The 16,602-nt window shown below is 34.3% G+C and overlaps 1 protein-coding gene and 1 pseudogene across 1 annotated transcript; both read left to right on the top strand.

Moving 5' to 3' along the window:
* The first annotated feature begins 1,040 nt into the window (after positions 1 to 1,040).
* Positions 1,041 to 1,979, top strand: LOC109680348 (olfactory receptor 5J3-like). Its single transcript, XM_020155231.2, has one exon. It carries the CDS (start codon positions 1,041 to 1,043, stop codon positions 1,977 to 1,979), a length of 939 nt encoding a protein of 312 aa, XP_020010820.2.
* A 4,738-nt stretch (positions 1,980 to 6,717) lies between these two features.
* On the top strand, positions 6,718 to 7,645 carry LOC109680349 (olfactory receptor 5J3-like; annotated as a pseudogene).
* Positions 7,646 to 16,602: the final 8,957 nt, after the last annotated feature.

Below are 16,602 nucleotides of genomic sequence, written 5' to 3'. Positions count from 1 at the left end.
TGGGTCCTCTTCTCAGGAGCCAATGCCTCAAGCTAATGTCTAGCTATGGATGCAGAAGTTTTGTATGCTAGGTCTCTGACTACTTTTATCACATCTAACTTTAAAAAAATGTGGCATGCTAGGACTATAACAGTGGTAGCTCACTTGCCTAGCATGCACAAGGCCCAGGGATCAGTATTTGGTACTGAAAAAAATACAAAGTAGAGAAGGAACTAATTATAAAGGATAAGTGGAGTGTCTTATCCACTTATCCTTATCCACTTAGGCTAAAGGGCCAGTATATTTATTTATTTACTTATTCATATTGTTTATTTTACGCTAGGTATTGAACCCAAAGCCTTGTACATGCTAGGTACTCGTCCCACCACTGAGATACATCCCAACCCCTACTTTTATTTTTTTCTTTGCAGGGGAACAGAATTCTTGTTTATTGATATATTTCATATTACCTACCATGAAAGTGAAAGCAAAATGTACAAAAGACAGCTTCAATGGGACTACAGAATAAATATCCATTATCAGTTCCTATACTTTCATAAGCGAGACTTTACATAGGTTACAGTGAAATTCGCTTCTGCTACTTGTACAAATTAAGAACTGTGACTTAGATGGGTGCCGGTAACTCACACCTGTAATCCTAGCTACTCAGGAGGCAGAGATCAGGAGGATCTGTGTTTGAAGCCAGCAAATAGTTTGTGAGACCCTATCTTGAAAAAACCCATCACAAAAAAAGGGCTGGTGGAGTGGCTCAACATGTAAGAATAGCAACTTAAATGCTGCTACAGTCAAACTTCTAATATTTTCGTTTTCATCTTACAGAATATTTTTATGGAAGAGGAAAATAGACATTGTTTCATGAGACTACAGACTCTCAAATTAAATTTTTCTCAGTTTATAGGGAGACCAACCAGAGATGAGAAGTCACTAATTCCTCACACGGAGATTTATCTTACAGATTCCAAAAAGTATTGTTATTGCACTACTTCTACCAATTTACTCCAATCTCCTTATCATTTACAGGTAACAAGAAACACAGTCACATGGGTGATGTCAATTTTACGTTTGTTACTGAGTTTATCCTTTTGGGACTGACCGATCTTGCTGAGCTGAAGTTGTTCTTCTTCGTGTTGTTCCTGCTCATCTATGCCATCTCCTTGGTGGGGAACCTAGGAATGCTCTTTCTAATCCAAATGTCTCCCAAGCTCCACACACCCATGTATCATTTCCTTAGCTGTCTGTCATTTGTTGATGCTTGCTACTCGTCAGTTTTTGCACCAAAAATGCTGCTGAACTTTTTTGTCAAACGGGAGACAATCTCATTCTCTGCATGCATTGTGCAGTACTTCTTATTTGTGTCTCTACTTACCACTGAGGGCTTCCTGCTCACAACCATGGCTTATGACCGTTATGTGGCCATTGTCAATACTTTACTTTATACGGTGGTTATGACAAAAATAGTTTGTGTTTTGCTTGTATTTGGATCATGTGTAGGAGGTTTAATCAACTCATATACACACAAAATTGGCTTGGTTAAACTGTCCTTCTGTGGGCCAAATGTCATCAGTCACTTCTTCTGTGACCTTCCCCCTCTGTTAAAGCTGTCATGCTCTGACACATCCATGAATGAATTGTTGTTTTTAATCTTCTCTGGCATTATTGCCGTGATTACATTCTTGAGAGTGATGGTCTCCTATGTCTTCATCGTTGCTGCTATACTGAGGATACACTCCAAGGCAGGCAGACACAAAGCCTTTTCCACCTGTGCCTCGCACCTAACTGCTGTGACTTTATTCTATGACTCTATAAGCTTTAGTTACATTCAACCAAGCTCGCAATATTCCTTAGAACAAGAAAAGGTGGTTTCTGTATTTTATACCCTAGTGATTCCTATGTTAAATCCATTGATCTACAGCTTAAGGAACAAGGAAGTGAAGGATGCCATGAAAAGGGTTATAGACAAAAAACATTTTTCTTGCTAATTTAATACTGCATGTGTCCCCAAAAGAGATACAATGTTTTGCTTAATATTAGGTTTATTATCTTTTAATAAACATATTTGATATTTGTGCATAAAAGACATTCATATAAGTGCATTAATACGAACGTTTTAATTTTTAAGCCAAAAAAACTAAGGTGATCATAATTAAACCTAGTTTTTTGTGTTCTTTACAAATCTCCAAGAGCATTCAATATAATATCCTAGAGCATGAAACATAAGAAATGTGATACAGGCAAGATAATTGATAATGAGAGCAATAAGCAGAACTACTTATGAAATCTTTTACAATAAAAAACCCATAAAAGGTAGGACTGTCCTCCCTGGTGCAGACACTCAGTTCCCTAAGGATGCATATTTGAAAGGAAGTGATACCTCTTAGGAAAAATATTTTTGTCCTAAGATTACGAACACTAAAGCTCACAAATAGTTACAATATTATACTATGAACAAAAACTAGATAAAAAATTAATTTTTCCATGAGAAGATATTACTTTTGTAGAATTCTGATGGAAACTAGAGAGTGTGGTGATAGATTTTTATGAGGCAAGTTGGAAAAAGAACAAAACGTTCCTACTTTTAAAGTAAAACTACATCATAATATATATTATATAGTATCACGTATGTACATGCCACATCACACATATTTACATATAGTATCATTTATATATTGTATATTGTCAATTATAATTTTATTATAATCTTGACTTTTTCTGAAAGTAAATGAAATTTGGTTAAGCATATTCCAAGTGTTCTGACATGGTTGGTATAACTATTCAAGAGGAAATAAAATGAGGTCTCCACCAATGGAATATCTGACATGTAGAATATCAGGAAAAATGATCTGAGAATGGACACTTGCTGTAGCAATAATCCCTTCACTCCATGTATGAAAATAGTTACCATTCAAAATCAGCAATTGGAGAAATCAGGGCCCAGGAAATATTTATCTCACATGCTTTTCTTTTAGTTCATCAGGGAATGTCTATTAAATATGTGCCAGTGTTTTAATATGTGTAGGCTTGGAGTTTGTGATTTGGGGGTTTGGCCTAACTCATCAGGGAAATACATCGCTGGTATAATCTGGACTGGTAATGGCTACATTTGCATCTTGGTCATGTTTTTTCACTTACACAGGTCCCCAGGAGCCTGTGCATTGAATTCATCTTTCCACCATTCAGGGTTGAGCCTTCTTCTGTGAGCACATACTGATTTCACTAATCCAAGCTATGACGGCTATTTTCAGATGCTGTTCATCAAATTTAGACTGTGTACAATTACAATACCCAAAATCAAAAACAACTGAAGATCATGTACTCATGCCATCTAAATTATAACGTAAGATGGAATACACTGCAAAAAATGCTCTGAGAAAATTAATTAATGACACTTTTTTTCATTTTAAGAAAGCCATTCTTCTCTTCTTAGGGATTTCATCAGTCTTAGATATGTCTAGTGAAGTCTGAGAATGTGTGCATTATTATTTACCATTCTTAAAAATCTCAAGTGTTCTATTTTTGCTAGAACATTCTAAGATAACTTTTATGTAAAAGCTTGGACATTTCTTTAATTGCCCTGGGCCACTGCAAAGTGAATCAGAATGTTTAGGAAATAAAATTTATAATGACTGAACATAATACTGATGAAGTGCCTGGAACAAATTAAGCACTTAATAAAGACAAATCATTCCAACTAAAATCCTTCTTATCATTCCAAAGAAAAGGAAATCACCATTTTGACAAAATGCACTCTGATATTCACCATGTGTTAATAAAACTATTTGCTCCTCCACTTTCCCTTCTGCTTCCTTATAAAATCACTACAGGTTTTCCCCATCATGTTTATCTACAGTTGAGTTTCCTGGTTTTGTTGTATATGACTTATACTAGTGACTTAATTATTCTCATTATTTTCCTTTTATAACATTTAGCTGATGTATTTACCCTGCATTTATCACTTTTTTATTCTATTCTCCAATTATCTGCCTGGTAAACATTCTGGTCCTACTTATCTAAATTATTCATGACATTTAAAAGTGATCTAGCCTATGAAAGTACACCCAGATGCACAGGCATGCGTGCACACACACACACACACACACACACACACACACACACACACACACTTGAAATTCTGCTTAGAAATTTCTTCCACATTTTTTGGGTTGTCCCACATTTGAAACATGAGTGTATTTTTCTTAATTACTATGGTTATATTCATGGAATCAAATACTCATCAATAAATAGAATTTAGGAATTGAAAATAGTATATATTATATATAACATGTGCACATGGTTAAATAATGTTATCATTGTAAACATAATTTATAACATTTCAGTTTTTCCTTGATTAGTATCATATAGGCAAGTCAAAAATACCTGTGATAATTTTTCTGTCTGGCTGTGAAAAGGTTGAGTATATGAATTATTACACTTTGGAAAGAGTGCTAGTGATTTAATTTCCTCAGTGCTACATGGCTGTTTTAATGAAACGTTCACGATGCACTGGGGATTGCATCCTCCAAAATCTCCGAAGCCAAATATAAACCCAACAGTCAGGAAACTAAAAGACAAAGACTAGGGCTTCTCAACAGCAGGTAGGTATCCTAATTATATTTCCTAGTAAGGGATTTATACATTTCTTTTTTGATTAAAAGAGCAACTCTCAGTACTTGAAATGAATATAATGTGAAGAAAAAATCATTTGATTCAAATTCATTCCAATTATTGAATTGAGGAAAAAAAGGAATTAGCCCACTGCTGGTGTTATGTGGCTTTCTTAAACTACAATGCAGGTTTATTCCACATTTCCTCAAAAACCTATAATTAGAGCTTTCTGTTTTTTAGTAAGTTACAAGACAGAATTTATTTAAATAAATACCTTGAAATGTAAAAATGATCATTACTAATTGTGGAATTTTTATTAATCTGAGAAGAGTAGCAGCGCTTTGCTCATTATCAGAGCTAACTTTTAGACTTGAATATTAATTTGCTGCATTATAACTGATTTTACAGCAAGAGAAAAACAGGAAATGAAAGGTAGCCCAGATGAAGATTGCTATTATTAGATAAATTAAAGAAACAATTGTGAAATCAATGAAATTGAAAGCCAGGTAAATATAATTACATACAAAAAGATAAAACTATAAAAGTTAGCTTGATGAGAAAGCCTTGTCAGGTATGTGAACAGATCATCACTTTTTTTTTTTGTTTTGAATAGTCAATGAAGATTTGGAACGTCTATATTATATGACATTTTTCACGTTTTTTTCTTCTGTAGTTCTTACTATACCCACTTGAGAAAATTTACAGACAAATGCAATAGTTTGGCATAAAATTATAGATTAAACCAGTAAAAAGTGACCATTCTTTTTAACTTCTTACAGTTTTAATAAAATGCATATAAGCAAAGAAGTCTTGTAAGGTTGTTTTCAGTATCTAAATTGTTATTACGTGGTTTAATTTAAATCACACTGATACTAAGGGCTAGAAATATGAATCTGTTTATCACTATTCAATTTTAGGGAGATATTATTCTCAAATAATTTTGAATTGTGTATGGAGTATATGCCACCATATTCATAAATATTCAGGGAAAAGAGTCAGCTGTAGAATCAATGTGATAAATTCTCTGCATTTCTATTTCTAAATGAAAATGCATATTATGCATCCCCAAAAGTCCAGTAGTAAAGAAAGATTCCATTAAACATTATTTAATCAAGTGCTTTCCAAATATATTATATATCAGCCCCTTACTTTTTATGTATTTTGGGTTATATGATAAAGCCTAAAATATACTTTATTTAACAATCTAGCTTTCCTTGAATGAGAAAGCCAGATCCGTATGATTGGATGTGGTGGCAGCATGTGCACTGTCCATAAAATTAGATTTGAGACTTTGATTTCAGTGATTAAAACATATTTAAACAGTTTTCTGACTTCACAATTGTGAAAAATATTTGATATGGGCAAATTCTAACCATTGCATGATAAATGTTGTAGTAAACTAGAAAATGAAATGACAACTTTTGTTTGGAGTTGCAACAATGACCTCCTGGAATAAGCTAGCATTAAAAAAAAAATATTACGATAGAAAGTGTTTCCATTTTATACCCAGACAGTGCTAATTAATTTTCCTTTTCTCATGCATACACTCTAAGTTTTAATGTATGATATTACATGAGAATATGCATATGTGAACATGTGCACATACATGTATTTAACATATAATCTTTTTATTACTTGTCTAAACATCATAGGAATACTTTTGCTAAGTGTCTCAAAAATCTCCCTGTTAAATATTGATTTTTCTTGTTTGGGTTTGCTTATTTTGTTTATGGTTAAAGGATGCTTTTCGTTAGAACATGAAATTCTTGCCTTTCGTTGTAGAACCTGGCATACTCCCTTACCCAGGATCAGTTTCCCAGACTCTCTCTACTAAATATTCTTATTAGGGCTCTCAGACGGGATTGTGCATAGTACCAACTTATATCATTTGATGAAAACCAACTTAAAGTTTCCCAGCTAAGTTTTCATACTTGGAAAATTTGAGTTTATTGTTGATTATTATTAGCACAGGTAATGCCTGTCTAATCTACTAAAGATGTTAGTTAATCTATCTAAAGATGTTAGTAGATTGAAATTATGTATTCAAGTTGTATGTTTTGCTTATTTTATCTTTCCCCTTGTTCCCTGCAGACACCTCATAAGGGAGCAAGATAAATGGCTGACAGGAATGTCAGTGTGATAACTGAATTCATCCTCTTGGGTCTGACTGACAACCCTGAAATGAATCTTGGCCTCTTTGTGTTGCTTCTGTTAATCTATGTCATTACTGTGGTTGGCAATTTTGGGGTTATCATGATAATTGTGGCTAATGTCCATCTTCATTCTCCCAAGTACTTTTTCCTTAGTCAGTTGGCTTTCTTGGATTTCTGCTATTCCTCAGTCTTCATTCCTAAAATGCTGGTGACCTTCATGGTAGGACATAAAGTCATCCCCTATCATGGTTGCCTCCTTTGTCAACATGTTCCTGACTACAGAATGCTTCCTCCTGGCTGCAATGGCATATGATCGATACCTTGTTGTTTGCCGCCCACTTCAGTATAGAGGGCTTATGACCCCCACATTCTGTATCTACCTAGTAACTACCTATTACCTGTTGGGTTGTAGCAACTCACTCACCCATCTGAGTAGCTTGCTCCACCTGTCCTTCTGTGGGCCCAATCTCATTAACCATTAATTCTGTGACATAACATTGCTCTTTCAACTCTCATGCTCTGATACCCACCACAGTGAGATTTTATTCACTTTCCTCTCTGTAGCAACATCAGTGACTACCTTTTCAATAGTAATTAGTTCCTATTTGGGAATTCTTCTCACTGTCTTGAAAGTACACTCTATGGCAGGCATATATAAAACCTTATCCACATGTGCCTGCCACTTAACAGTAGTAATTCTTTTCTATGTAACAGTGATAACTACCTATCTGGGAACCAGCTCTAGCTACCTACAGAATAGAGCCAAAATATTTTCTATGTTCTATACCCTTTTGCTACCAATATTAAATCTTCTGATATATGGGGTAAGAAACAGAGAAGTCAAAGAAGCCATTAAAAGAATAATTCAGAGAAAAATAGTCACTTCCTGAATAGGAATTTCTAGGCAGAAACACTTTTAAGGAATATTTATCAATGCTGCAGCCTGGTACATAGTTAAATACTCAGAGGACCTGTGAGGCAGGGAAGGTATAAAAGCAGAGTTTACTTGAAGGAGGCATTCATTATGAACTTTCAGTAACATGCGGGATTTCATATTCATATGGAAATATTTTAATTTATCCTCTTAGGCTCACTCTTTGGAGTCCTGTGAACTAACCCATATAATAAGAGAAAAAGCAAAGTAAACTTACATTTAAATAGAAAAGCACAAAAGATTCAGATGGCTCAATAATTAGAGACAGAGGTCTATACACCAAATTCAAAGGGAGATAGGAGAAAAGTTTTTATGGGAAGAAAGAAATGGGCTCTTAATGTAACAAATGGAAGATAAGAAAGTTAGTCATGCTTGTTTTATGCTGGTGAAACTGGGATCATCTGTATTCTTCCTTAGGGATTTATTGCCATGTTTTTTTCTTCTCTCCTTCCTGGAGTGAAGCACCCCTAGAGAAAGGATTTATGGCAGCAGCACTTTAGGAAACTTCTGTTTTTAGTCAGATAAAGACAGTTCTGAAAAAATTTCTTTTTGAATCCATTGAATTTCAAATGTCTTCTATTAAAAATATTTTTTATATTCCTGATGTATAATTTGTTCCTTTCAATTCCCAAATTATCATTTTAAAAAATCTTACATTTGTGTAACAAGTTGAAAGCACTTTCTATAGACTGATGAGTTATAAGATATGATATCCAATTCTCATAAAGAGAATCAGAAGCGCAAAAGTCACATGTTCTCTCTCATATGTGGAGTAGAGACCTAGAACAAATGTGGTAATATTATTGAACATGGGTCACACTGGAGGACTAGGGAAAGGGAAAGAAATCTAAATCTTGAATGTGGTTGACATGCTCACTGTAGAGGAGAGAATATAGTAATCTTAACCTGGCAGAGGCCACCATGGAAAGGGGACCAGGAAGTAGCAAAGAGGTCTGGCAGAGATGAACCAATGTGGGTTGCAATACACATGTGCACGGAATCAATGCAAGGAATCTCTCTGTATAGCTATCTTTATACCAAAATAGAAAATCACTGTGTCTTTCTTATTATCTCTTATGTTTTCTCTTCAACAAAATTGGAGAATAAAAGGACAGGACAGGTGTTGCCTGGGGAAGGGAGAGCATAAAAAAATGTATATGCATGTTAATAAATGTAAAAATGATAAAATTTAAAAAATATCAAAGAACCAATAGGTGGACAATAACACAAATTATCCAATACACACACACATACAACAGAGGAGAATTATTTAGGCCATGATTGGAATGAAGCAAGCAATTTTATGGAGGAGAAAACAATGGATCTAGGGAATTGAAAATTTACTATACATCAGATATCAAAGTCTTTCAGCTAGAATTCAAAGGTGTAAAACTAACACATTTGTATATAGGTCTCCTTCCATTTCATATTAGCAAGTAGAATTTTTGTATGTATTTGGTATTCCATCTTTTACTGAGAACTGAAAATTTGAATATTTGATTTGAAAATAATTTCATAGTCAAAGAAGGGTTTCTTCTTATGGCAATTGTGTATCAATTTCATAGAATTACTAAAATAAAAACAGAAATGTCTTCTATTATATTAGAGTACACTGGAATTCTCCAAAATGAGGATTTAAAAAAACTTCCATGAAATAGGACTGCCTTTCAAAATGCTGTTTTATTTTTTGGAAGAAAATATGCTTATAAGCCTATATTGCATTTATTCAGGCATTATTTTAATTGGCATTTATTGTTTAGCTTACTTGAGGGTACATTAAAAACTCAGTATATGATCATAGCTATTCCTAGAGTTGATGAGAACAAAAGTAGCCTTGGCTAACTAACACATTTAGTACATGTAGCAAGCAATGATTTTGAACTTATGAAAAGGCTGTTTATCATATAATAACAAATTATTTTTCAAAAGAATTTGTAGCAATAAATCTTAATTGTTAAAATCTAAAACAGCCTGTGGAATTTGTCTTAAAGTTTAACAAATTTACATACTATATAAAAAGATAAGTTAAAGCAAATTTGCTTTATGAATGATATCTCCTAAGCACACACAATCAAATTTAAATCTGCATTCATTCTAAAAGTATCCATTTATTGATATTGAATCACTTAGGGTTTTTTATATTTTACAAAGTAATCCGTATCATGATGGTAGAGTTTGCTTAGCAGTCTCCCCTGCTATCTGTGGTTTTGTTTTCTGTGATTTTAGTTATACTACATCAACAAGAAGGGCAAGAAGAATACAACACAATAAGAAATTTTGAGGGAGAGAAAAAGTAGAGTAAGAGACAGATAGTTCTATTTTATTATTTGCTGTTTTTAATTACTGTGTCAAATTTATTAGTTTATTTGTATCATGATATCTATGTATAGAACACAACATTATAGTCAGCCTTTGCATATAGGTTCCATTTAAGGATTCAATCAACCACAGATTCATAATGTAAGAAAAAGAAGCAATAAAAAAGAACACACCAATAAAAATAATACAAATAAAATTAGAGGATAGCAACTATTTACATAAAATTAGGTATAAGTAATTGTAAGAAATATTGAAAGTAAATTTCTGAAGTATTTGGCAAGCTAAATATAGGTTTTATGCAAATATGATGTCAATTTATATGAGATTGAATATCGATGGGCTTTTGTGCCTGTGATGAGTCTACGGACAAGAACTCTGTCAATACCAAGGAAAGGATATATTGGAGGGAATGCATACATTTGCATTAGGCTTCATTATTAAACACTCTGAATTCTAGACAAGTTCTTTTTTTACCACACATTGTTCTTCAAACTAACCAAGAGAACATATTTTCATTGGACATTCGAGAACATTACATCTTACCCCCTAAAATGCCCTTCAGGATTCTTAATCCCAATGTTTTACATTATCATCACCATTGTCATTACATCCATTTTCTATGATTATATTTGTTTTCTTGATAAAATACAAGCAAGAAAAACACGTAGAGTCAAGTTTCAAGACAAGTCAGCCTAGATTCATACCTTATCTTCTCCAAATTTTAATTAATTATATCTTGTTGACATTTTTTCTCTCACAAATACCCTTCAAATAAGTTGCTTCTCCTTAATTAGTCATCATTGCTGCTATCTCAGTAGAGATCCCCAGATTCAGTAATCCTAATTATGAAAATAATGTTGAAACTTTTGTCAATTTACCATGGTACATTATTCTTGCCCTACCTCTACATATGTCTGTTATTCTGTTTAGAATATTTTCCCTCTAATTTAGTAAACATTCTCAAAGACAAAGAATAAGAATTGCCATCTCTAATAACTTTGCTGTTAATGCCCTTAAATAAATCTGCCTCCCTTTATTCATTATTTCATCATTACATGTCCCATTGTAAAGATGGAACAAAAATTTGCATTTTTATTCTCTTCTCTCTTCTGGATTCTATTTTGGTAAGAAAATGAGTGTGCCATATTAAATTCTGTAGTTCCCACACTAATAAGGAAGTAAGTATTACCAAGTTGTCATTCAGTATTTATTTAGTAGATAAATTGATAAATTAATCATTTTATAGATTGTTTTGTTACCACCCATGCACTAATAAATGTGATGTTAAAGAGTAAATGAATAAGTGAAAATAAGAATATGTATTACTTTTTCAATCTACTACAAATTCAAATGTAGTTGTATATGGAAGAAGGTTTGCAATAATATTTAGAGATGACCATGTAAATGTTAATAAGCATGAGAAAATGTTCCATAAGCTATCCTTTGACTTCTCTAGCTCAATGAAATGTGGAGTTTCATAATATGTCAATGGTCAAGGTAGCTGAGTTGCTAAGGAAACTAAAGGTTGGGGACATTACCCAGTCATTCTAAAATATCTTATGCTAATAGCAGAAAGTTATAGTTCTGTTTTTGGTGGATGGGGAGTTCGAGATGTCTCCTCAGTCCTTGGGTATTACATAAAAGATGCACGCTGCCATAGGGATATCAAAACAAATAAACAAAGAAACACACATCAACAGACCTCAAAAGAGTAGGAAGGTAGTAAACAATGATTTATTAGCAAAACATAAGTTCACCTCTTTGAGGCATTAGATGTATAAAGCTGGATAAAGCATCTGTCTAAACAGAAACTGTATACCTCAAAGATATGAGACAGGTGTATACAGAAATGCTATTAGGGTTTGGGGTTTTGTCCAATAGAGTAGGCCAACTGACTTGTATGAAACTGAGGGTCCTTCCTATATGGTTTTGTGGCTACACATGGACTGCCCAGATGTGGGAAGGCATATACTTGTGCATTTGATCCTCTTTGTCCTTTCAAGTTTAACCCTGACATAGGTAGTGGAAAACATAGACAGGATATTGTACTACTGCCTTAATCATCAGCCTAGGTCTGGCCTATTATGTCAATTTTTGGTCCATGTTTAAGTCATTAGGGTTTTATTGTTTTGTCCCCTCTCCCTGCAAGGGAATTCATCTTGGGCCTTTCCTCATTCCTGTCTACATGCTAATAGTTTAGCCCTAGAATATTACTTTTGTTATTTGTCTAAAGATAATGATCTGTGTGTTTAATACCAGTGACTGTCAGTTCAAGGACAGCTGGGGCAAAACAAAACAAAATTTAGTGAGACCGTATCTCAAAATAATTCAGATGTGGTGAGAGACCTTATAATCCCAGCTACTTGCTACTTGCTACTCTACACCTTCTCAGGCAAAATGTCCAAATCCAATCTGAAAATCAAACTAAAATGGTTTGATTGAAATGGGGTGAGGTTGAAATGGTAGAGTGCTTGCCTAGCAAGCTCAAGGTCCTGAGTGAGTTCAATCCCAGTACCACTAAAAAAGAAAAATCAGTATTTATATTGTATTGCTTTAAAAAAGGAACAGCACTAAAAAGCATGATTCATATAAATATCTAAAAATGATGGAACATAGTTTAGTAGATATTGTAAAATATTATTATAAAACCATATATATTTAAGACACGAAACAGTTATCAATTGAATACTTATTTTGTCTTCAACATCATGCTAGATGTCTTATGTGTGCTATATTATTTAACTTAATCTTCAAAAACATATGAAGCAGGCGCTGGTATTATCCTTTTCACAAGCATGAAGATTAGAGAGGTTAACAAACGATCACATGATGCCATACATTTTTTTTTCTGGCAGCACTGGGGTGTGAAATCTGGGCCTCACACTTGCTAGGCAGATGCTCTACCACTTGAGCCACTCCACCAGCCCCAGAAACTGTGACACGAATACAAAGCTATCTGTGATATTTCTGCACACAAACTCATAATCATGGTTCCCCAGTGGAAACACTATTTATGACAGCATCTTCTTCTCTTAAAATGTTAAAATTATAAAATTTTGGGAGTTTAAAATTTTGAAAATATACACAACATATTCTTAAGAGAAAATAAAAAGTACACCTATGGCAATAGTTTGGTACTGATCACATAGCAATATTTAAATAACACTGACAACAGATAGCAAAGATCTGTGAAGGGGTGCTTGATTCCAGATCTGAGTCTAGAAAAATGCAAGTTGGCAGAATATAAGAAAGAAAAGAAGAATAAAGAGAGACAGGGACATGTTTGAAGAGCAATGACCACAGAAGAATTGACGGTAGTTCTATCAGCAAATCCAAAACAATTTGGGAAAATTGTTTAATGACAGTGAAACTGGAGTTTTTGACCCTGGCCCAAACTTCTGGGCTTCCACATGTCATGCCCTATGTGCCAAATAGGGAGACATGGTGAAGGGTAGAGAAAGGAAATTCAACTCCTTATTTCAGCTCAATGCCATCCTTTACAGTTGTAGATTTCCTTTCAATTGTAAATCCTGTGCACTTGGAGTTTTCACCAAAGATTGTAAACCTTGGGTGGAATTCTGCCCTTAATTTCCTCTGAGGTAAGCTTTCTGCTTAAAACATAAATATTGATAACATCTCATACTGTAATTAAAATACTTGAGAGTTAGCATAAGTGCATGTGCAGATTGCCCTATGATGTATGACAAGCTATCCTCAAACAAACTTGTCAATTACCATAGCCCATCCTGCAAAAACCTCCCAGATTCCACCTCCCATTTCATACCCCTTTACTGTTTCCCCTTTTAATTTATAAAGACACTATGAAACAAAAATCAGAACTTTTATCCCAATTGGCTAGGGCCTTCATCTCACCTTTGAAATACTTACTATCACTTTCACTACATTTTCTTTGGTCTTGCCAGAATTCTTCCCTGTGGGACACAAGAGCCTAGAAGTCCTACCATCAGAGGCTTCAGAGACCACCCATCCAATAACAAGGCCAGGAAAGCAGCAGCCCAGAAACTTTCTAGAAAGTATTGACAAATAATCTGAAAAAAACACCACAGATGTAAAGAGCAAGGAACACTCTGGAACAGACAGAGTTGCAGGGTACTAAGGTGACTTGACCCTAGGTGCAGTATGAGTTCCTGGATTGAATTTTGGATAAGAAAAAAAAAAATGGTAAAATTAAATCATATCTAGTTTAGTTAGTACTAATGTGTCAATGTAAATTTATGAGTATTAATACACTGATTATCTAAGATATTAACATTTGTGAACATACATAGAAACTCTGTAATGTTATAGGATGTCTCAGACAGAGAGACAGGGCACCAATCTTTTGGGAAACAAATTTATTAAGCATGCTGTCAGCAACTCAGTGAGACTTAAAAGTCTGAGCCCTGAGAACAATGGGGGCTTTCCTTACATACCATTTAGGGCAGGTTAAAGAAGTGGGAGGTACAGCTTGTTCCACACATGGTCACATACTATTTTACTGGTCACTTTTAACCTCTGAGGTAAGGCGACCCTTCTCTGGTCTCACTCCAGGTGACATTCCTCAAATCCGGTTTTGTTTGTTTGTTTGTTTCACTGTTACACTCATTATCTCCCTTCCCCCTCACTGCCTTCCTGCAACAGTAAGGCTAAATTATCTAAATAAAAACTTGAAAATTCTGCACTCGAGGATATGAATTGGAAGTTTAATGCATACCTCATAATTCATTCATAATTTTATTTGTTGAGGTATACACCAAACATGGAAAATGTGTATACTTTCTTCTGTTCTAATATGTAATTACATTGATTGTCAGTCAGAGATAGGGTACATGTATAACAGATTTATTAATCTCTAAAAATTTCTAATATGACAGGTAGAATTGGATGTAAATTTTTCTCTAAAAGACTCCTGAGAATCTGTCTTATTCCATTATTGAAATAATAAATATGCACTGTAAGTGAAAGTAACAATCACAATGGAAGACAAACTCAATTACATAAACCTAATGAGATCCTTCTAGTCATCAAAGTGTTGTCCATGGTTAGAGGAATTTTGAAAAATTCGCTTTCATAAGTCAATCTCAGACCTAATAACCCCAAATCTTTATAGTGGTTTGGCACAGGAAACCACATCAAAATACATCAATAAACAAACTGATAATATGATTTGAATTCAGTTTTGAGATGATAAACTTTGATAGTCCAGTAAACTATAGTCTAAGCCTGTTGTTTTATTTTTATCTGTGTTTCTTATTCATCTTCATAGATGCCATTTTTATTATACTTGAACAATGATTTGGGGCATAAACTACTGAGTGAAGTCAATTACAAATTTCAGAATATTCATGTTGAAAATAAATGCATATATGATTTGTTAAAAGGGATGTTAAAATAATTTCACAATTTAATGCTCATAAGTAAGAGCATTGCCAGTGAGTAACAAGCAAAGGTACACCTTGGGTGGAAATCTGGAAAGACCACAGAGAGGCAGAGGCTATCTCAGATTCTATAGCACCATAAAGTTTCATTGTTTTAGGAAACAATGCCATATATTTATCCAATAGTAACATAAGAACAAACAGTTTTAAAAGTCTATAACTTAAATGTTTCAATTTAACTATGGATGTGTATGCTGAAATAAATAAAAGAGGGGAACATATATCTCAATGTTTCCATTGGAGATATTCTCCAGGGAATTTAGAATGGACCTTTGAGTGCAATTATCATACTAACCTCAAAAGAGCATAGATATTAATTGAGTAGTTTCTTTATGAGGCTAGTGGTTTAGGAAGAGGTGCGCTATAAAAAGGTTGCATACACTAGATTGCTGAAGAAAATCTTTTCTGTGGAATCATCTGAAATCTGCACATAATTCCAGTTTTGACCAAAAAATAAACTTAATTCCCAAGAAGGCACAAAAATAATTACCTTAATCAAGTTGACTTATATATTAAGTCTACCAATGGAAGGTAATATATGTAAAACCCATTACTATCACCAAACCACTACTATTTTTAGCAACCTTGTAATAATTATAAGGTGAAGGACTGAAGGACAGACTGCAGGAGGTCCCAAAGGATAATAAGTGGTCAAGGAGACACTTCTCCTCCTTAGGAAATGCCTGTTTGCATCTGAAAGGCATCTCCACCCACAGGCAATGCAAAAATAGGCTATAAAACCCCACTCCCCATCCTGGTCCATGGGGGATTGCCAGTTTCCAGTTCCCCCTGCATTCCCCAATATGCAGTCTTTCTGTTCTCTTTTCTCCAACTAAATTCTCTACAAATAAAATCTTTCTGACTTCTGCTGTTAGAGTCTGTCTGTGCTTTCAGTCTCAGAGCATGCTCAAGAACCCTGAGCACCTGAAATTTGGGCACATGTCATCTGTGCATCATATTTGGCTATGCACAAAAGGACCAGCCATCACCTGAGGTCAGTATAGGTTGTGCCAAACAGGGAAAGACTGCCTAGGAATATGACTGTGAGCGTCCAGTACTCTGGTGGAGTCTTTCCCACTAGAGACCCCCCACCACAGCCTAGCTACAGTGGAACTATAAGGTAGACTTTTTCTCCCTCTCTCTCTGTCTTGTTAAG

This window comes from Castor canadensis, chromosome 1 (genome assembly GCF_047511655.1).
Source record: "Castor canadensis chromosome 1, mCasCan1.hap1v2, whole genome shotgun sequence".
Taxonomy (NCBI): domain Eukaryota; kingdom Metazoa; phylum Chordata; class Mammalia; order Rodentia; family Castoridae; genus Castor; species Castor canadensis.
Note: the sequence above shows the minus strand (reverse complement) of the source record. Positions and strands in the feature narration are given on the sequence as shown.